The sequence below is a fragment of the Silene latifolia genome, chromosome Y, assembly GCF_048544455.1.
Source record: "Silene latifolia isolate original U9 population chromosome Y, ASM4854445v1, whole genome shotgun sequence".
Classification (NCBI taxonomy): domain Eukaryota; kingdom Viridiplantae; phylum Streptophyta; class Magnoliopsida; order Caryophyllales; family Caryophyllaceae; genus Silene; species Silene latifolia.
The window spans coordinates 76,387,526-76,411,388 of NC_133538.1; the positions used below are offsets into that span (position 1 = coordinate 76,387,526).

Consider the following 23,863-nt stretch of genomic DNA (forward strand, 5'->3'; position numbering starts at 1 on the left):
CTAAAGTTTCATGTCAAATTTCGTTTGATTTGGATGTTTATTGATTTTTATATTGTAAAATTGATAAATAGGAAATTTAAATAGTCATAATTATAAATTCGATTTTTGGGCTTAAAAATTTGTCATTTAAAGGTTCTAGAAACTTATATAGAATAATTCAAAATTTTATTTTTGATTTATTGCATAATTATATGTTTAATTTGGAATTAAAGACTTAAAATTATGTATTATGCTATTTATTTGTGAAATGAATTAAAAATATATTCTATGGGCAAATCTACATAGTATAAAAGCCAGGTTTTTTAAAGGTTTCTGATTGGCCGATAAAATTCTCAAAATTAGTTTGGTATGGGTCCCCCCATGTTTTACATCTAATTTAACTACCCTCTCTCCTCTCTAATAAATTCTTAATTCAATTGTCAATTCTTAATTACTCAAATTCAATAATTAGTGATAATAATTGTAAACCAGTTATTACTCTCCAACCCACTTTAAATAATCTTCTTGACTTTAATTTCAACAAGTCACCTGTTACATAAAAAAAACTAATTAAAAGAAAAATATTTCATGTTAAAAGAAAATGATGTTTAAAAAAGAAGTACGGAGTATAGTAAATAAATATAAATTCCTTAAAAAATAAAATCTTAGTAAAAAAATACCAGCTGTCTAAAAATATTATGTGTATAATTATTTTGCGGAAAAAAATCTTAATCATTGGGAATACATTTATCGACCTATTTAAAAAAATAAATCACCATAATAATTATAATTATACTACTGAATCTTTTAAAAACTGTAGATGTGAAGGTTTTCGAAAAAAAATATTGATAAATCTTTTAAAATGAAAAAAATACGAGTAACAATTAATGTAGAAGTGAAGATTTTCGGGGAAAAAAGAAAAAGAATAATATTTACGAATAATCCTTTAAACGAAACATAAGAAAAACACCTTAATGAATATACTAAAATATAACAAATAAGAAATAGTCAAATAAGGAGCATATTAGATTTGAAAAAATCTTGGAAAAAACATATTAACAAAATTTTAAAAATCGAAAAAAAATATGCACTTTGAAATGGACCAAGCGAATAAAAGAACCCAGATAGTATAATTTTTGGATCATACTTACATGAATTTCTTCTACTTATATTCTTCAATTAACTCAAATATTGACATTAAATTTGGTAAATTCGAATCTAAAAGGCATTAAAGATTAAAGAATATGTATATTGATATAAATTGTCGATGAGGGGGAAAATTAGAGGAAAATTTATCTTTGTTTTTTCTGTTAGGGTGTAGACCCGATAGAGAACGGAATAAGAGTTGAAAGTTTCGTTATCTTTTTGCCTAAACTCATCCTCATGAGAGGCTATATTGCTAAGACCATACGAATTGATAAAGGCATTTGGGTTGTCACAAACTCTCTATAACAAGCCCAAATTTTAAACATCTTATGTAACCTTTACGACAAGATCAAGGTAACCAACCAAGGTATTCACCTTAAATCAAGTCTCGAAAACATCTCGTGTTTCCTTCCTTATCGCAACGTGTGCAAATAGATCAATTCGAATTGCATGATGACACGCCATCACATAGAGTTCATACTATAGAAAAGCCTTTGATGAGGGTTTAAGATTCGTCACTTTTGAAAAGTAACGCAATATTATCGCAAAATTATCTCCTTATAACCACTGAGCCACAATAAAGAACGTCTTCTTGCAATGTACTCAGTTTGTGGGTCTTGGACTTCCGCAACTTCAAAATTTCTCCCACTTTGTCTTCTAGAAAATGAAAATCTTTCTGGAAAGATAGCATTACGAGCCACAAACTCTTTGTTCTCGTTTTGGAGGAGTAAAAACCATGTGGTTTAATTTTGGATAACTCTCACAGATACACAAATTGGTTCTGAACATAAACATTTATGGTCCCAAATGTATAAAAAGACAAGTTAGGGACTCTCCCGATCCATATCTCATATGGAGTCATTTAGGCTATTATAGTCGGGTTTTAAACTTTTAGTGAGAAAATAGCTTACAAAAAATTGCGAAAAACCTCAAACTATATCTCATAAAGTTCGATTTATATAATTGACTACACCATACTCTATGGTGTCCCAAGGAGAAGGTATTATGTGAACTGGTTCACAATCTTCTTACTGATTATCAAGATCATTACTTGATATTACCCATTTGATCTTCAAAGTCATTACTTTGAAACTTCCGATCAACATCTTGATCTTGACGTGCTTTTGGTTTACTACTTCATTTTGAAAATATTCCATGTTTCAAAAATCACTTTTATGTCTTACTAAATAGATACGAGGTTTTCATATCTACTTAACAATACGGTAAAAGTAACCAAGTATGTATATTACCAACTATCGGCCTTACACATCCGTATATATATGGTCAATCACCTCACTATTGTGTTTCTTTTCTACAAAAGAAAACATAATACATGCACACATACCATAAGACTCACAATCAAATGGTTGTTCAATGTGCTTTTCGTTTACTCGTTTGAAACAAATTTACTTGAGGTTTGATCAATTGGGTTCACCGGTAATAGAGACATTAAAATCTACAAGATAGTATAATATTTAGTTTTCGTGAAGAATATAAAATTCCTCTAACTTGAGTGGTCTAAACCAACCACCAAGTCATCATAGGAGTAGGTACAACATTTTGTTTTAAACCACATGAGTGATGCCTTCTATGTATAAACATAGATGATTACATTCTTTTAAAACCAATTTAGGTACATTTGTCCCTATCGAAATCATTGCTACTCGAGCACCATTTCGATACAAAAATATTTTATGCTAGACGTCTTACGTTTTATCAATTCATGTAAACTTCTTTACAAAGAAATGACCCATACTTGATATCTCATACCAAGATAGTGAAACTAGCCTATCCTTTGAGTAGATGTCTCTTTCAACTTTGTTCTATCGCATACATCTAGGGTTGATTCTTTATAACTCCCACTCACTTTCACATTCCTCTTTGCTTCAATCAAGCAAAAATGAATCTCATGAAGACCGCTCTTCAAGTCATTCGTGATATTTTATACGCTTAGTAAGAGTGAATTACTATAGAGTGAGTGCAACATGTGGTAAAATCTCAACTTCTTGCGAAATTGGACTACCTAACCGATCAATTGTCATCATATGTCTAAACTCTTTAGCGCATAATCAATCGATTTAGCCTTTCTCAAAGTAAGCCATTTGACGGTATCATATTGGAGTATTTTTTTGTGTTTTTGAAAACTCTTTTCGCAAACTTTTGAATTACTCTTGAGTAATTAAAAACTAATATGTCATCTTCATGACGGAGGTGTCACTTCCGAAATCAAGACTCTCTTGATAAAATGTGACTTCTTTTTAAACTCGTAATATGAGTTTCCAACATGAAAACCCCTTTTAAATATGTATGGATGTTAAGTTGTATAATAATCGCAATAATTGTTGTAAGCTTATATAAGAGAAGTAATAAATCACGTCACCAATCATTGCTACCGAATTCCTTCAAAAAAACCGCTTCCTATGAAAGAACGAAACGAGTATAATAAATAGAGGATGAAAGGAGGATGAAGTGCGTGATGTCATACATTTATGAGAATGAACGAAAAATAGGAAAAAATAACATTCAATGTTTTAAAAAATACTTGTGAAAACATGTTCAACAAGTTTTAGCATTTATATAATGATCTCCCCGTAAATTATATAAATGATTCCAAGACCCAAATATTAAACAAAAATGAGCATCGCTTGGGCGAAACCACCCATAATTATGTAAATTCGGTAAGTCACGTTGACTAATTATACCTCTAGAACTCTTGGTCGACGAATTTCCTTAAATCCATCTACTAGCCCCGGAACACAAGACCGTCTTATATCCCGTTGAGTCCAACCAATTTTAGCGTGTGATAACCGTTTACCACTCTACTTACCCAAGGTAAAAAGAGAACACCCCGCTTGGGCGAGCGTAGCTCTAATGAACAAGAGATTCATAGGTGTTATTAATTGGTAAGGCTAATCTCAATTTTAGTTATGTGAGAGATCTTGTCAATTTAGTCATAAATTCCTTATAAGTGAATTAATTCGGTGAATGTAAATGACGTGAATTGACAATCCGCGATAATAAAATGCATGTGAATGACGATTTTGGCATGCACGAAAATAAAACAAGCAAACATGTAAGCATATGAATAAATCCTAGTATGGCCTCATAGTTAATAAAAACTAGTCTATTACATTTCGGAAACCAACTCCTCGGTCCCTTGCCTCTTCATTCCAAAAGTGGCTCTTCCTTGTGGGATTTGGAACACCTTCCAAAAATAGACTCCGTCTCGTTGTAATCCGTCTTTAGGAAACGCCGGTAAAAATAACTATTTCAATTGAATTACATAGCTATTCCTATTATACATTAATTAATAAAATAAATAAACTATTAATTAATTACAAACCGATGATACGAGATCGTATTTAATTACAAACAAATCGATATTCCCATTCATTTCGGGTAATAACGATTAAAATTAACTAGGCCATACTAGGTACAACAAGATAAATACTTTAAATAAATGACAATCATTCATTCAACATAAATAAATATGCTTAAAATGCTGTAAATGATGCCAAAATCGCCCTATCTATCATTCATTGGTATTCATCTCGGTTTTTGTGGATTTAATCGATTTTTAACATGTAAAAATCAATAATCAACTCTTAAATCTCATTTAAGTCCAAACTTATTGTTCAAACTATTTTGAACCTCAAAATTAGTTCTCACTAATTTTATGATAAATAATTAGTTTGATTTGGTGATATTATGCTAATTTAATCGGTAAAATCATAATATTTAAGTAAAAATCCAAAATAATTGAAAAAATACCCAAAAAATTGAAAAAAAAAATTAGTATTCTGGAACACTCCCAAGAACACCAAAATGTTAGAAAAATTGCCCAAAAATTCCGGATAAATTTTATGAAGAAAAAGATCGATATTTATCGGTTTTTAACCACTAAAACCAATAAACATCAAAACAAAGTGAAAACACACATGCAAAATCACTTTTAACATTTAAATAATATTTATAAATGTACATACATTTATCATGGGCAGAATCAAAAGTTTCGAAATTATGATTATTTAATTCACTTTTATTGACTTTTATCTCATAAAATCAATAAACATGCAAAAAATTCGAACCAACCTTCGAATTATTGCATACAATCAGTAGAAAACATGCATGAACTACCATAAAAAATCCATGCACCGAATCAACTATTAACTATTTTTAGTCAATTTTTAACTAAAATACGGCATTTTGACTCGGTTTTCTACCAAAAATCATTAAATTTAGCAAAATAACTTCATAAATCACCAAAAAATACCACAAACCTTTTGAGATCAGTAGGTATGCATGTCCCAAAAATTTCGTGCTAAAACCTCTTCTAACACAATTTTTGAGTTTTTATAAATTATCTCATAATTCATTAATATGCTTAAAATCAACATGCAAATTACAAGCCTAATCTCTGATACCAATTGAAAGATCATAGATCCATATTAGACTCTCTAATAAAAAATTAAATTATCTCATAATTTGTCATTTAGGTGATCTATGTAACATGCATGCTAATATGAAAGCATAAAAATAAAAGTATAAGGAAAAACAATTTCCTTACATTAATTTTGTGGTAAAAAGGGCACAAACTAGTTCACCTTACTAGCTTGTTCTTGAGCTTATACCAAATGGATGATCCTCCTTGCAAATCTTCAAAAAGAAGATCTCCTTCTTGTTGCACCCAAAAACTTACCCAAAAATAATAAGTATTTTACTAGAACTTGTTAATATTATACCCTTGATCTTATTTGTAATATTACTAACAAGTCTTAGTAAAGATGAGTATTATATTTAGAGAGAAGAAGAAGACCAAATGATATCACATGCAAAAATGCACAAGTGAATGTTGTAGTGTGTCAAAATGAACAAACAATTTGGTCTATTGAGGGGACAAAAACCGGGTGGAGTGTGGTGAGGAAGAGTGTTCAATTGTCTTATATTATTTTATCTTACATTACATGCAAAATCATTTATAAGACAACTTATGGTAGTATATAAATTAAGGTGAAATGATTATGTTCCTAATCATCCACTACTCTATTTTACACGGTCCACTTGTCCATTTACGGATCCATGCTGGTTCTTATATTTGTCGCACAAATACATGTAATTTTATTTTAAACATCGTTTCATGTTTAAATATTTCCGTAATTAATTCGTCCAAATCACTCCGTAAATATACGTGTACCACTACACATATTATTTACGTACTAATATTAATCACATTAATCAATTAGTACAATTTTAGTGAATTAACAATTAATTAACTAAAACCCGTCTCCCAAAATTTATTATTCAATTATCACATAATTAAATAATAACTTCCGTTCTTCGAGTTCGCAATTCGAATTATCTCTTAAAATAATTGACTAACCTTTTAGTCTACAAATCAAGGGACTAAATAAATTGTATCTCATACAATTAATTAGTTGTCAATTGGGGTTCGTTCCTTTAGATGTGACCGAAAGGGGTCAGTTGATTACCGCCGTCTCACGACAATAACGTCAAACTCTAGTCAGCCAACCGTTATTGATTTATGTTAATCAACAAACGAGGATCAAATAATTAAATATCTGATGATATTCCATTAATGAGATTTATTATGTAAACGCACTATTGTGGAGGACATTAACTCCAACAGAAAATACACGTATTTTTCTAAAGATAGAGTGGGAGTGAATTTAGCCACAAACCTTGAACAAACCTTGACTAGATGGGATCTACGTGAGGAGACCAAAAGAAGATGTTCTTAGGATAGACTCTTAACGTGAGGAGACCAAAAAGAAAGCGTTCTTATGATAACTTGAGATTTATGAAAAGACAAAAGAATATGTTCTTGGAAATTAAGATTTTGATCTATGAAGTGGATATACCTAGAAATTTTAAAATTCGACATTTTACTTAAGAGCCTTATGAAACTAAATTGGTATCTATGCAAGTAAATGGATTTATTTGAGATTGTTGAGACCAATCCAAAGTAAATAGAACTTTATGATCAAGAGTTGCATAGATAGGCATGATGATGTCTACAAAAGCTATGTTAATAGGTAACTGTGCTAAAATTATTGCTATACCTCATTGTGAAAATGAATAAGTTAGATAGTAAAACCTCTTTCCAAATAGGTTTTTTGAAAGGGATATGTGAATGACATATTAATACGGTTTTAAATAATACTTAGAAAAGCAATGATTATTCCAACTTATGTAATGTTTCGAATGAGTTGTCAAAAACGAAACATGTGGAATTGAGTGGGAGTCAGTAACAGTCATGTTTAGACATGAAGTTTAGTGGGAGAAATCATCCTTCATGAATTGTATAATATATTACTCATTGGGAATGACGAGCATATAATGTCTTTCATAAAGAAGTATTTAAGTTTTCAATTCTGGATGATATTGGACATTATGTGAATCTATTAAAACATGGGATGTTGAATTGGCACTTAGATGGGTATCTTATGTTGATAATGATCCTTCATCTTAATGATATCAACAGGTTAAGTAGGTTATTCATGTCGATGGATATAGAATTACCATGATAGAGTCATGGTTATTTACTGAACCTAAGAACTGTTGTCTACATGAATTCGATAACTAATGTTTCCGCCATTAGTATAATCATGTATGCCATAATGCACGTGTCCTAGATGAATCAGATGCTTGGAGCATGATAAGTCGATAACAAGTTAACCCATATGAGAGTCATTGGTAAGCCACAAGGAACCGTCATGAATTCTCAAGGAGAACTAATGGTCTGTTATGGAGTTTGGAAGTATATTAAGTTGTGTGTTAAGGATACACAAACTCAAGTTTCCGAACTCATTAGGATCTGTGAAAATCCTAGGCTGATTTTATTGCCCTAAGGAGTTAATGAATAGAAAGAGTATTTTATCATTGCAAGATTCTACAAGAGATACCTAAGTACGCTGTGATTAGGTGGTGTACTTTAAAACGATAAGTAGTGTTGTCCACCGAAACCCACATCACAAGTTATATGATAATAGCGAGATCTTCTTTCAAGTTAAAGAGCCTGAGTCTAGAACGAAGTCTAGACATGTACTTAGTGGAGTTCGTGCTATAAGAGATAACATGAAAATGATGGAAATCGTAATTCACAAAGTTTGAACACTTGGACACATGGTATGTTCACAAGCTAAACTTTTATTGTGTTAGACAAGTGCATAAGTACACTTATGATTATAAGACATAGAGTAGTAATATGGTATTGACTACTCGTATGTGATAATCACATTTATCGTTTGAGTTATCGTTAACTCATCTTATACTTTTTCACATCCAAATGGGTTGTAGGGGTAATATTGAACCCCATTAAAGTGAACTTGATTAACATAGTATTCACCCCTAGTTTCTTATATGAGGTGACGTCTCGAAGTAACTGGAGTGTGATGCGATTGGCGAGTTCAAATGCCATAGATTTATGAGTGATGACTAGTCGATCACATAGGCAGACTGTATGGGACACTCTGTCGGGCTAATGACCGCTTATAGAGTTCTGCAAATTTTTATAGCCTGGTCGTGGCGAGAGCTACTATAGTATTCTTATGAGTCGATTATTTAACTAAAGAGTGTTTGCCTAAGTGTTGGAGTATGTGTCCTCGACAATAATGCGATCACATGTTTAAATCTCATGATAAGAATACATGAGGGAAAGTTGTACTTTATTGTCAACTGATCCACATTTATCGGTAATGGTTGGCTGACTAGAGTTTGACATTACTGTCGTGTGACGGTGGTGATCAGTTGATCCCTTAAGATCATACCTATAGGGTAACACTCTTAATTGATAAATTAATTAATTGTATGATGATACAAGTTAATTAATCCTTTAAATTAGATGATGTTTTTGTTATTGTTTATGAAACAATTATAATTAGAATGAATAATGTATTATAATCACAAGGATTTGTGAATTATAATAATATGGTCCATTTTAAGTATAAGTAATCATGTATTGCTATTTGTATTATTTATTTTTATGTAAAGAATTTTAATAAGTTTAACTTGCATTACATTGTCACATGTCTAGTAACATGTCACATATTACAATTGACAAATATTACAAACTTAAAATGGATCCATTTTATCTATATGGAAACCGGTTTTCCATAATAAGATGGAACAATTGTGAGACAATGTGTGTGCATGCTTATTTGTAATAGGCTCTTTGTTTTTCCTTGTGAAGAGAAATTCAGGGAAAATATGAGCACCCATAGGGCACTCTTCCCCTCAACCCCACGACTCCCCTCTCTCCCCTAAACAAAGTGAGATTTGTTTTCTCGTTGATTCATTCATTCAAATGTTCTAATTATTTTAGTTCTCTATAATTATTTTTGAGAGAGAGAAAATAAAAACATCATTCTAAAATACTAATATTAAGATCTAATTACTAGTAGTAGTAATAATTCATATTAGTAAAATTTAAAGGAACATCTACTAATTTCTAGTAATAAAATTAGTAAATGTATTGAGAGGGATTACCTTGGTACAATCCTTAAGGAGTAAATCTTGCAATTAGATCTAAGGGTTTTTGGGGCATTCGGTCATTCTTAAAGAAGACTAATTTGGTAGGAGGCCAATTAGTATAAACTCATTCGGCCACCATTGTAAGAATGATTAATTCTTCTCTTTTATTGAATTTGTTTTGCATGCATAAGATCTTATATTAGTTTTATGACTAAACTAAATCACTTAGTTATTAGAGATGTCTAATAAGAGCTAAATGAATCTTTCACTAAGATGACACAGTTTCAGAGTGACTTTGACTCATGTTTTATGACCTTCGTAATTGGGGTCAAATGAGCATGTTTTGGGTCATGATGAGCTGTGGCTATTCAAAGGGAAGAGTGCAATAGGAATTGTCAATCCCCGTCAGGGTTATCTTATATCTCAAGGCCACTCGAGGAGTAATGAACTGGAAATGCGTGGCCACGCTCGAAAGGTATCTATGGCAGATAATTCCGGTCAGACAGTTATTCTCCAGATCAAGGAAACCACTCTTGATATGATCAAATGCAAGTACGACCTGCAAGACACCTTGCATTGAGTGGGAGATAGTAATAGGACAAGAGAATTGGTGACACACACTTGTCGCGGACAAGTGGGAGATTGTTGGAGTATGTGTCCTCGACAATTGTAACACCCCGTATTTTATTAAGTTGGATAAAATTCTTTTAATTGCTATTTTGAATTTAATTACATCATTTAACGATTTATATATATATGCTTAGCTAATTAATTAATTTCATCATAATTCGATACGTTAATTTTAATAATCATTAATAAGTTTATTTAAAGTTAGTTCGAGTTTATTGAAGTTAGTTCGAGTTTATTTATTTAATAATTTCCGTTTCTTTACGAGTCCTTATGAAAGTTGTTTTAAGTGAACCCGAGATGGATTTTGGGAACAAAACCGTCCAATTAGCTATTTTGAGCTTATTTCACTAAATTAGCAATTTTTATTAATATCCGTTAGTTTTGTAAAAATCGCTAATAATTCCGATTCAAGCTGATATTGTATTATTTACGTTAACTAGCTGAGTTTATTTTATTTTCACTCATTAAATTTATTTATTATTGATTCCGTTTTATTACTGAAACTTTTACTAAAACCGATTTTATTAACTTGAGACGGTTTTAAAAACGAGCGAAATTACTTAACGATGAAGAAACGTACGTATAATTAATAGCTAGCTAGCTAGCTGCTCCCTCATTTTCTCACGCATCCCCTTCTTTTCCCCATTTCCTTTTCTTGTTCCTTTTCCTGGCGTCAAACGGCAGCAACAACAATCCCCTACAACAACTCCATTTTCGTGACATAAAAACCCAGATCCCGCCTTATTTCTCAACCAAACTCCATTATTTTTGTACCATTAGCTTCCTCGTCCCTTCCTCGTTCTTTTAAGGTAATAAAGTTTGAGTTTTGACTGAGTTTTCAAAAAGGTCGTCTTAAAAGACAGCTCGGTTCTTTATACTTTTCCTCATTTTGTATGCTCAATTTTAGTTGCGATTATTAATTTTATCCGTAGTTATAATATTTGTTTTCTATACTGTCATTATATTGTTGGTGAGATGGGTTAATTGTTTGAGCGTGTTTTAAGTTTTAAGGGTAATGTCTTGGTAATAGAATTACGTGCTGCAACTTTGGGTAATAGCTTGGTAATTGGAAGCAGCCTAGCAACCTGCTCAGTTCATATGATATTTTCGTTTATAGAAGCATGTGGATGGACTAAGGGTTGACCTTTCTAGTACATGTGCAATAGAATCGTTAATATGCAGCTTGGTCATTAATTATTAGTAGGTTTGCAGGTTCAGTTGTATGCGTTTCTAGGACTGTTTTAGGACTGTTTTGAGGACAGTCGAGTGCGGTTTTGGTGGCTGTCTTGGCGCGGTCTTAAGTAGTTGTACTGGACTGTCTTTGATCCACTTTGAGCAGGCCGCTTATGGGTTAGTTATGGGTTACACGGTCTTGTATGGGCTGTTTGGGAATGTCAAGTAGGGGATATGGTGGTTGATTTGGGTGATTAAACATGGTTTTGGTGGCGTTTTGGACAAGAGTAAGATCCGTTGAGGGGAGTGCAGGGGCACGGCTGTGGCCTAGGCAGTGGCCTGGCCGTGGCCTAGGCAGTGGCCTGGCTAAGTCGCGAGTTTGGGCCGTACCTATAAATTGTTTTGACGCTAGTTTGGTTTATTTAAAATATAATTAAATTAATTTCCGTCTCATATTTTATATAACGATAATTCGTTAATATCGTCCTTTCACATAATTATTTTAGGTGACTCATATGTGGTTGAAGATGAAGAGTAATTTTGGGTTTTAGAAGCTTTCTCAAGTTTATTGCTTGTCTCTTTGCTAGTTTAAGGTAACATATTTCGAGTTACTCGACGAATTAATGTCACATTTTCTGCTTTTTGTATGATTTTGTGAATATTATTTGAGTAGTTTATTTCACATGAAAATATGTGTTAAATTCATGTCTTTTGTATGTTTAAGTTCACATATTAGTATGGGAATGAAATGGGAATGATTAATTGATGCTTCAGACGATGTTAAACTGAACAAAAGTGGAGAAATGGAGGGTTTGGGGTGGCGGCCAGCAGGCCCAAGTGGCCGCGGGCCCACGGCAGCCACAGGTTGGCCCGGGTCGGCCCGTTGCTTGTTTTCGCGATTTTTCATGCGTTGTTCGTCGTTTCGGGTTTATTAATGTTATATTTAGTATAAGTAACATATGGGTAATCTTATGAAATGAATAATGTTAGTAGTAAATATAATGTTGATGGTAAAATTATTCTTATATTGGTAGTTTGCACATGTTAGGAGAGGTTATGATATGAAATTGTAATGAATATGCTTGAAATGAATTTTATAGCGATAATTGCAATGTTGGATGATTATGCCGAAAACTGAGCCCTTAGTCCCTTTGACTGAATCGATGTCAGTCAATTGTGTGATTGGTCAGCTGCGATTGAACCCGTACCTGTCGCAGGGCTGGGGTTGCGGGTAAAAATTCGGTTGGATGAAATTATTGTGAAAAATGGATATTTGGCCTTATTCTTGTTTTAGGCCATTAATTATGTTTTTATTTCACATATGTGGTTGGTTGTTTTGAATGGGTTCTTATATTGTAGAAACGGCCTTAGATTCCCCGAAACCTTTAATATTGCTTGAAATGGAATTGGTATTGAATACTTCTTGCAGGTTGTTGTGTTTGTCACAGATAGGCCTTTATAGTCTCTGACGAGTGTATGTTCACTGCTCATTAGCCTTTGTGTTCCTGACTTGGTGGGTTTATATCCAAGTTGGGGCATGACCTCGTTACTTGTTTTGAGAGTAAGTGGTCAGCTTAAGTACTAGCCAACCCTTTGGTGGACTCCTTAGGGTACTCACTTTGTTTTAAAAAAAAATTGTGGGTCTTGGGTGCGGTGGTGTGTATCCGCATGTCTAGGTCTGCGCAGATTTAGGACTAGGGTTGTGTTGTGTCTTGGCCATGTTTTGATAGAACCTCTGAGCCAAGATACCGGTTCGATTACCTTTCCTACCTCGTGGTATAGACTCGAGTTACAGAGTGACTATTGACGGTGCTAAGAACTTATGCCTGTCTTTGATATATTGCCCTTTCTTGTATGGTGATTTTATGAATTGTAATAGGTGAGATGCAAGCCGGTTACAATTGATAAAGTTTGGATTACTGCTTGTTATATGTTTCACATGATAGTTTAATTTGGCCAGTTTAGTGTTCATATGTTAGATTATTCGATAATTAATTGATTTATGATGTTGTTTACATGTTACATTACATGTTACATTAAATATGACATTTCGTGGCTGGGAGGACTCGAAGTTACTCCCCACTGAATTGTGGCTTTCGTGTTTGTATAAAATGCGATTGACAGGTTGATGATGATTAGATGGGGTACACGGACGAGCTAGTGAGCAAAAGAACCTTGGACTTAGTTTGGTTATATTTTGTAGTAAACCTTTAAACATATGGTTGTGTTTATATTTTGGAGGGACATATGTCTCCCTCTTTTACTTTGGTTTGTATCACTTTATTCTCACGACTTAGTATTGTTATGTAAATTAGTTTGTTAGTATTTGCAGGTTTTGGCACTCTTCATTTGGGAATGTTTGTGAATGGTTTAGAAAAGTTTTAAAAATTACAGGTTTTATCTAGTTGAACCAATTACAAACATATCCTGTCAGTTTTTCTGTAGAATTTACGTGTTTATTTAATGCTAAATAGAGGGTGTCACAACAATAATGTGATCACATGTTTAAATCTCATATTAAGAATGCTGAGGGAAAGTAATATTTTATTGTCAACTGATCCACATTAATCGGTAATGATTGGCTGACTAGAGTTTGACATTACTGTTGTATGACGGTGGTGATCAGTTGATCCCTTAAGGTCATACCTCCAGGGTAACACTCTTAATTGATTAATTAATTAATTGTATGATGATACAAGTTAATTAATTCCTTAAAATTGAACAAATGATTTTGTGAGTAAGAATACGTATCTTATTGTAATTTGATTAAATAAGATTCGTACTATGTAATTAAATTATTTTATTGTTTAAGGTTTATTTATTGTTTATGAAACAATTGAATAAGAATAAATGGTTTATTATAAATACAAGTTGTTGTGATTTATAATTCTATGACCCATTTTAAGTACTTGTAATCATGAATTACTAAGTTAATTTTTATATGTGATTTATTTTATTTATATAATGATTTTTAATAAGTTAAAAATACATTATTTAAAGACATGTCTAGTAACATGACATATACACCATACAAATTGACAATTGACAATTGACAAACTTAAAATGGACCCATTTTATCTCAAGGGTGCCGTGAAAGTGGAGGGGGTTAGGTAGTTTTAGGACTTAATTGTTGCTCTAATTGAGAATTAGGCACAATGATTATGTCTCTAATAGACCTAATCACTAGCCCTACACTCTACATCTTGAGAAGAACAAATTGTGCATGTATTGGGCAATACTCGCCATGCCACCCGGCCCCTTAAATGAATAAGGAGAGTTTTTTCTCTTCTTATTCTTATTATTCATTCTTATATGAGTTATCATTATTAGATTAATAATTTTTTCATATTCTCTCTAATTTTCAAGAACATATTAGAAAGAAAAACTCACAAAATCTCTAATATTATCGCCACATTACTAGAAGTAGTAATCTAATAATATTAATAATTATTTGAAGGGTTCATATACTTATTCTAGTTATCAAATTAGTATATGAATTAAGAGTGATTACCTTAGTACAAATCCTTGAGGAGTAGATCCTACTATTGGATCTAAGGGTTTTCTTGGAGCATTTGGATTTTCTAAAAGAAGACTAACTAGGAAAGTGTCCAATTAGTATATCCATATCGGCCCTCATTGTAAGTAGATCGGTTTTCTTCTTACTTTTAATTATATTGTTATGCATACATAAGATCTTATTAGTTTATGACTAAACTAAATTTATAAAGTTATTAGAAGTGTCTAATAAGAGGTTAATGAATCTTACAATGAATGACTTTTTACATGGTGACTTACTTGAGACGGTGTATATGCACCAACCTCTTGGTTTCGTTGATCGCTCTCGACCGGGTCACGTGTGCAAAATCCGAAAATCATTGTATGGTCTTAAGCAAGCCCCTAGGGTGTGGTATCTACGATTTGCAACCTTTATTAAGTCCCAAGGGTTCAGGAGCAGTATTTCCGATAATTCACTTTTTATTTATCGACACGGGTCTGACACCGCTTATTTACTGCTTTATGTCGATGATATTGTTTTTTTTTTTTTTTTTTTTTGGGAAAAGGTAAGTTTTATATATGCCAATTCACCACTTACATTTATAAGGGATACTCCCTAGACAGCTTACATTCGAGCAATTAGACTGTCAGTCCATTGCTTAGCTATTCTAGACATGCCTAGATCATTTTTACATTGAATCCTAGCACAAACTTGTGTCCTAACACTTTGAAACACAATATCAGGTATGGGAGCCACCTGATCAATTCTACTACAATTCTTATGATACGAAATCTGGTACATCAGGGTAGCAACACCAGCAGCTATAATGTGTTTTACCATAACAGACCGTACTCTCAAATGAATCAACCAGTGAATCACAACTTTCTCAGGTATTACAACCTGCAGTCACTGAGCCAACAAATGCAAGCATTGTTTGCTGAACACACAAGTGAAGAACAAGTGATCAATATTTTCCTCTTCAGTCCCACAAAAGAAGCAGCAATTTTCCTGAATAATGTGCATTTTAAGCGGCCTGTCCTGAGTTAGTAACCTGCTTTGAGCAACTAACCAGATGAAAAAGGAGTGCTTGGCTGGATGAAGAGGGGATGAAGGTGGTGTGGCACCCTTGGATGAGTAATAGGATGATATTGTTATTACTGCTTCTTCTAACCGGTTTTTGCAGCATATTATATCATCCCTGTCTCGTGAATTCCAATGACGGATCTCGGTGCCCTTCGCCATTTCCTTGGTATCACTGTCACTCGCTCAAAAACAGGTCTCTTTCTTTCACAAGGTCAGTATGCCAATTTAATTCTTACACGAGCTTCTATGACCGGCTGCAATCCCTCCGCCACACCCGTGGATAGCTTGGCAAAAAAATGTGCCTCGGATGCCCCCCCACCCCCCATTGCTGATCCCACACTATATCATAGTCTTGCAGGTGCCGTCCAATATCTCTTACCATCACTCGTCCTGACATTACCTATGCGGTTCAGTAGATTTGTGTATTCATGCACGACCCGCGTGAGCCCCATATGCATTTTTAAAGCGTATTTTACGCTATATTAAGGGCACAATGGAGTATGGTATCACTTTTTCCGTGACCAAGTCACACACTCTTACAGCCTATACTGATGCTAACTGGGCCGGCTGTCCAGACTCTCGCCGCTCCACTACCGGGTATTGGGTATTGTGTCTTTTTGGGTGACAATCTGATCTCTTGGTGCTCCAAACGCCAAGTCACTGTCTCCCGTTATAGTGCCGAGGCCGAATATAGAGGTGTAGCCAATGTAGTAGCCAAAACAACATGGATCCGAAACCTTCTACTCGAACTTCACATGCCCATTCGTCATGCCACTCTTGTGTATTGTGATAACATTTCGGCTGTATACCTCTCCGGTAATCCTGTTCAGCACCAGCGCACGAAACACATTGAACTTGATATACATTTTGTTCGTGAACAAGTACAACTTGAACGGGTTCGTGTTCTTCATGTCCCTCTGCCCTTTCAATATGCTGACATTTTCATGAAGGGCCTTCCTTGCCAGCTATTCACACAATTTCATTCCAGTCTCAGCGTCCAGCCTCCTCCCGCTTCGACTGCGGGGGTGTATTAGTAAATGAAGATATCGTATATATTTATGTCGTTTATATTGTTGATATGGTCAATGTATTCATACTGCACTAGTAGAAAAAGTGCAATTGACATCGGTTATTTTGCCCCATTTACATCGGTTTTGTGGCGATGTTTCTGGGGGCGACGTATATAGTATTTTAACTTTAACATCGGTTCTAAAACCGATGTAAATAGCATATAATATACATCGGTTATAGGTGAAAACCGATGTTAATAGTGTCTCAATTACATCGTTATTGGTCTAAAACTGATGTATATTATCATTATTTACATCGGTTTTGGTGCAAAACCGATGTAAATATCAACCTTATTTACATCATTTTTGTAGTAAAACCGATGTAAATATGTATTTTTTTAATTAAAAAAATTATATTTTTCTAGAATATTTTCTTTTTCTGAAGCCCAATTTATCATTAGCTCCGGCCATATCATGAGGAAATCATGTCTTGACTAAGGAAAAAATTTGGCTAAGAAATCTAAATACATGTATCATTTCATGAATAAATACCTATCAACACCCAATACCAGCAACAACTTATGGCTTCACAAGCGGTACATAATGAATTAGTATCCTAAACTAATCCTAAACAAACAATAGACAAACTTGTTTCTCTAAGTGGGACTAAAAAATTCTACCTAAATTGCTCTTGACTTTTGAAAATATGCCTTTTTCAGATAATGAGTTCCACTTCCAAGTTGATGTATGCACAAGAGCTTGTGGATTTGAAAGTTCAATCCCGTGCATGAAAGAATTATAACCCCAAACATTAGTTACCAGATTTTTATTCGCGGAATTGAGGCTAACCCATAAACATTCCTAGGCAAGTGATAAAAATGGCCATAATAACGACGAGCACATGGCGGCAAAACATAATCCCATATACTCTTAGAACATGATTCTTAAAAACTCTTATAAAAAATTGCCTAATGTTCCAAATATAGTACGAATAGTGTATACGACTTCCAAAGTATAAATATAAAAAAATATCCAGGAAAAACGGTGAAACAGTGAAAAATGCACAGTTATTAAGTTATCAAAAAGAGCAGAAGAGAAGAGCTGAAGAGGACACTATCATGACGACCAAGCATGTCGGATTTATGTTCCTTAATATTTGATGGAAATTAAGTTATAATTTGGTGGGATAGTAACAGAACTTGTTATAATTTGGTTTTAGGATACGACAACCTTTTCATTCTTATGAGCTTACAAAACAAAAACAGTAAGTACTACCTAGTACCAACATCAAAGCCCTGCACTTGTGAAGGAATAATCCAGAATTCTATAGCTACAAACATTTACAGGACAAAAGTCGCCAAAATAAAGCACAAAAACATAATTTGCAGCTTCAAAATGACCATGGCTCATAAATAGCAACACACACATGAATTTTGAGATCTCGAAAATAAAACGTTGTTTGGAAATGGAACAGTAATCATTAAGTTCAAGCAATAAGAGAGGGCATGAACCTGAACATGAGTAAATGACAAATTTGAAGTTATCTCGGAGGTAGTGCCACTACTTCCATACCATTTCTCCTTAGATCTGTCAACAACAATGAGGAGATGTCAACAAATAGCAAAGAAGGAAACAGATAGCTTACTTCTTGGCAGCTTTTACAATAAGCTTGTTGGGACGACATATACAATTTACCACTTCCGCCTTGACTAGGCATGCCATATCTTTCTCCCAACCCATCACCTGTATGATAAATAAAGTGAAACTTAACACAACCGTCAACTCTTTAAGGCTTCAAACCAAAAAAAAATCATAAAATAATGGGATTACATCAGTAGTAGATAATTAAGAGAAAAAAAAAAGATAAAACCCACTCTTTAACCATAAAACTAATACATAAGGGAAATGCACACCACACTAAATAATAAATTAGTAATAACATAGATGGTAAAAAATTAGTGATGTTTGAAAGACTACTCACGTGTTCTTCACAATTGGATGTTATTTAGGGGTAAAAGGAATAAATCCTTGTAACATTCTGACAAGTAGCTTACAGCAGGGTTGTTTTCAAAGTATCATATCTCCATGTATACTTCAGCAAATCCTATGGTTCTAATATCATTAGAAAGCTTAAAGTATTAGCTAAATGTATAAGTTGGAATCGTGCTCATATCTTGTGTATAACTCTAGCAATAGCCACTGCAAGCGGACTCTGCACTGGAATGCCCTGCAATCAGTTTTGACCTGTCATCAAAGACGTGGCCATATCTCACAATCTTGAAATCTTTTGTGTGTGATTCAAATTGGGAATGAAATCTAACTTAATTATATTTCAGTTAACGTATGATTTATACATTTGTTCAACCTGAGCAAAGAGATATAAAGCCTCAAAGTTGCTGCTGGAACATGAATGATTGCTGAATGTTGCAGACCTGACCTACTACTACTCAAACATGCATATCTCGAGTTGCAGGTCATAATTTAGGGTGATTCTTATTTGACATGAATGTTAACATCTTTAGCTTCGAAATGGTATAGGTTGGGCATGTTAGTTCCAAGGGATCAAAATTTTATGAGGGCTGCATGTCGACATAGGAACTGAAGGTGCTGCTGAGTAAAATGCAACAATTCTGTTTTGAACAAGGAACACTCAAGGGTATTTTTGCCCATTTACATGCTATGTAAACTCGTCCATCCAATGTCCCATGGTCCTAGAATGATTCTTGGATGATTAATTCTTGGATGAGTAAGTAATATTAGAATAAAAAATGAAGCATGTGGTGACTAATCAACTCAATGCCTTTTCAACTTGTTTACATTGTTTATTATTTTCAACTAGAAATTCGTAGGGAGTTAATAAGGTGGCTTTAGCGCTTCACATTAATAGAATGTTACATTAAGTTTCATTATACAATGCTAAATATTTGAGGAAAAACCAGCCATAACTGTTGATGACATTGCTAGAAAATTAGGATAGTGGTTTCCCTAGCATGAACTTTTCTATGTTCAGTTTAATTTTTCAAATAATACAACTTTGTTTCCTTATCAAATTGAAATGAGGGAAGACAGTGGGATCCTTCTATCAAACAACAGAAAGAAGGAAAGTCCCACTCTGACTGCAAGGCTCATTCTTTTCTGATCATTATCGGACTGAAACTATCCTCGGTTCAATAATAATAATCCTTGACTAGCATACCGAAAATGATATATATCTTGGCCTCAGAAATTCAGAATAGTTGTTTCGAGTTCTTATATGAGTGTGCTAAATCTGTATCTAATATGAAATGCATAAATTCAGGCTTTAAGAAATCAGTATACTCAGTAGTCATGTGTGTGGTCTCGAAAACATAGAAAGACAAATCCAAGATACAAAATAAGTATGCATTTGATTTCAGAAAAAAAAAATAATGCATTTCGTTCTAATTATTCAATCCGTTTTAAAACCCTACAAAGTAATTACTTTTACTAATCCAATACACATACAACAATTTTCAGTAGGGGTATTTTAGTTGAGTCGATAGTTCATTGCTTCAGTACTGATGAATTTTAATTAAGTCGATAGTTTAGTAGGATGGGAAACTAGGTTACAATGTCATAGGGAGTTAATTATCGCCGTGTACTGATGCATTTACTTCTACTAATCCGCTCTCTAATACGACATAGATGTGGTTACCATTAGAATCACGATTACTAGATTAAAACCAAACAATTAGCAAACAAGTGAACAACACTAATATATTATTGCTGTATCATTCCGATTCATACATACCTTAATCAATCAAACAATAACACCATACTTAAATTATTGCTGTATCATTCAAACAATACTAATATAATGGAGAAATAATAAGAAAAATAATTTTGATTCATACATACCTTAATCAATCATACAGCGTCAAAGCAAGAGATCGAGCGAGCTGAGCGATTGAAGGATATCAGGCTTGACATTGTGGTGGTCGGCCTGGTGTGAAGAGCGGTGTGAAGAGGAGGTCGACGACGGGATTGTACGTGGGTTTTGTGGAAATGAGCTAACTGAAGGGTCGGCTTTGCTATTAGGTCATTTAGGTGATTATGTGTAAAAAATAGGACTTTTGTGACAGCGGTTTATGAAACGATGCAATGGAAATACCATCTAATAAATTGCATCGGTTACAACAAAATCGATGCAACACAAATATATTAACATCGGTTTTCAAATAACTGATGTAAAAAAAAAAAAATGTAACATCGCTTTTATTTAAAAACCGATGTTAATAATTCTATTATTAATGATTACATCATTTTTATGAAGAAGCGATGTTATTGAGGCGATGTCAATAGCACTTTTAAATGATTATGGAATACGATTACTTTCAGGTACAATTTCTCTACTCTTTAATTAATCCTTATTTATTTTTTTAATCTTTCATCATGTTTAGACTTGGTAATATGATTGACACCATTGTTAGCGTGTCCATCATGATAATGAGTGAGTAGTAATCATAGGGTAGATCTTTACTTAATAAGTTCATATGAATGCTTGCTTGTTGTAGTTTCAACTTATGCACATGTTATGCTTGATGAAATGCTTGATTGACAACCTAGCATGATTCTCTTATCCTTTCAACAAGACTTTTAAGGCATAAACCAACTCAAGGCTTGTTAGACCATGCATATAGTTGAATAGGAAGAATTATTTCGACTTGTAGGTGTTGAGAAGTTTTGACCGACTCGGCTCTGAGACCCAAAACTTCCTAGGAATTGTAAGATATAAACTAACTCGATTCCACTACAACAATAAATTGCTTGCATCTATGAAACTTGCTTGCATCTATGAAACTTTAATCAATTGTTTACAGATCCCATTTGCTTGCTTTTCTTTAATTTTATTTATTTACCTTGGTTTTGTTATGTAGTTTAGATTGCAAATCTCAACCTCAACCCAAATTGTGACACGAAAGACATAGCTTTCTACAACCGATAAGTCAATATAATACCCGTCCCTTGGGAACCGACCTTTACTTACCGCTTTACTAAGAGTAGTTTGTTGAGATTATAAATAGAGTTTTGATTGGTGAGGTTAGACGACAAAGTTTCGATCGAATTAAAAATGGCGCCGTTGCTGGGGACGGTGTTCAATTGAGTTGTTATCACTTGTTGTTTTTAGTTGTGTCTTTCTTAACCTTGGGGAAGTTAAACTCCTCAAGGTAGTTTTCATTGTTTTCTAGTTGTTTGATTTTTGCATGTCTAGGAGATCACAAAGCGGTCTTTTGCAAGTGTAGTTAAAACTGCACTAATGCACGGAGATACACTATCTCTGAGGGTTACAGTTGGCTTCAAAGTGATCAGGCCAAAGTTCCTTGGCATCCTGTTGTTTGGAATCGTTTCAATATGCCCAAGCACTCGTTTATAGGATGGCTGGCTATCCAAGGAAGATTACTCACTAAGGATAGACTAGTACGTTTTGGGGTTATTCAGGATGCTACGTGTGATATGTGTCTGAACCATGCTGAAGATCAGTCTCATTTGCTATATCATTGCTGGTTCAGTAGCCAATGTTGGGCTATGCTTAAGGTCTGGTTGGCTGTGGATTTACCTGGTTGTGGGATACTTGAGTGGTGTAGCTCATGGAGATGCAGGTCTCTCATGAAAAAAAGGATTGTCTGTGCTGCGGTTTTGGCCTTGGTGTATCAGCTGTGGAGGGTTCGTAATGTATGCAGGGTGGACTGTTACCTCCCTTCTCCTGCAAGTGTAGTTAAAACTGTGCAACAAATTGTTCAAAGTAGAGGTCAGCAGTGGAAGTGGACTTCTAAGTACCAACGTTTGAGTTGGACCCCTTGGATGTAATTTGTTATATCTGTAGTAGTTCATAGTAGGGGTACTATGGTTTGTGTATATTGGTGATTGTATGACATTATCTTAATTATTAATATAATTTTCACATTTCACAAAAAAAGCGGTCTTTTGCCTATTGATCCCAAAATCGAGAGAACTTAAACAAATATTAGAAGAACCGTTAGAGGGACTTCAACAATTGTGGGTATTGGAGAACTTGTGGACATTGGTATCATCCAAACGGATAGTGTTGAGTTTACCAACCTTTTTGCAAGACAAGAAGAGGAGAACCCAATTCAAAGCCAACCACAAAATCAACGTACAATGCCTAAATTTTCATCCCATTCCGTACCAACCGAGGAGAACCTACCCAATGGTACTCTAACACCGCCCCACTTGACCAATAATTTCATTGCCAAATCCGCATTAATACAATTAGTTCAAAGAAGTCAATTTGGAGGGATGCCTAGTGAGGATCCTCATCTACACATGGAGACTTGTTGTGACTGTTGTGATGCTATTTTCCAAACGGGGGTACCTCAAGACCAAATTCAATGGGTATTGTTTCCTTTTTCCTTAATGGGAGCCGCAAAGCAATGGTTAAAGAGCCTATACAAGGCCACTCTTGGAATTGATTCATGGAAGAAGTTATCACTTGCCTTTTAAAAGAAGTTCTACCCTCCGGAGAAAACCAACACGTTAAGAGCCCAAATCACCGGGTTCAAGCAAAGAGATGAAGAGTCTCTATATGAGGCATGTGAATGGTTCAAAGATACATGTCGCTCTTGTCCTCATCATGGGCTAAGCGAATGGTTTCTAGTCCAACAATTTTGGAACGGGTTGTATGAAGACTCAAGGAATGTACTCAACATGGGTTCTAATGGAATATTCACCGAGGTAGATGATAACCAAACTTGGGCAAAGATAGAGGAGATGGTGGTTCACAACTCTTAATATAGTAGGCCAAGAAAAGCTACTAGGGGAGGGATACATGAAGTTGACTCCGTCACACAATTGAGTGCCGATTTGGGTGCCTAACTAA

General features: G+C 34.1%; 1 protein-coding gene and 1 pseudogene across 1 annotated transcript; one reads left to right on the forward strand and one right to left on the reverse strand.

The window, feature by feature from the left end:
• The first annotated feature begins 22,377 nt into the window (after positions 1 to 22,377).
• LOC141628345 (uncharacterized) lies at positions 22,378 to 22,833 on the forward strand. Its single transcript, XM_074441502.1, has one exon. It carries the CDS (start codon positions 22,378 to 22,380, stop codon positions 22,831 to 22,833), a length of 456 nt encoding a protein of 151 aa, XP_074297603.1.
• Positions 22,834 to 23,525: 692 nt separating this feature from the next.
• Positions 23,526 to 23,624, reverse strand: LOC141636058 (small nucleolar RNA R71; annotated as a pseudogene).
• Between the last annotated feature and the right edge of the window lie 239 nt (positions 23,625 to 23,863).

What these genes read in the sequence shown, in the direction of transcription:
- LOC141628345 (XM_074441502.1), top strand. Translation starts at nt 22,378, where the DNA reads ATGCCCAAGCACTCGTTTATAGGATGGCTGGCTATCCAAGGAAGATTA.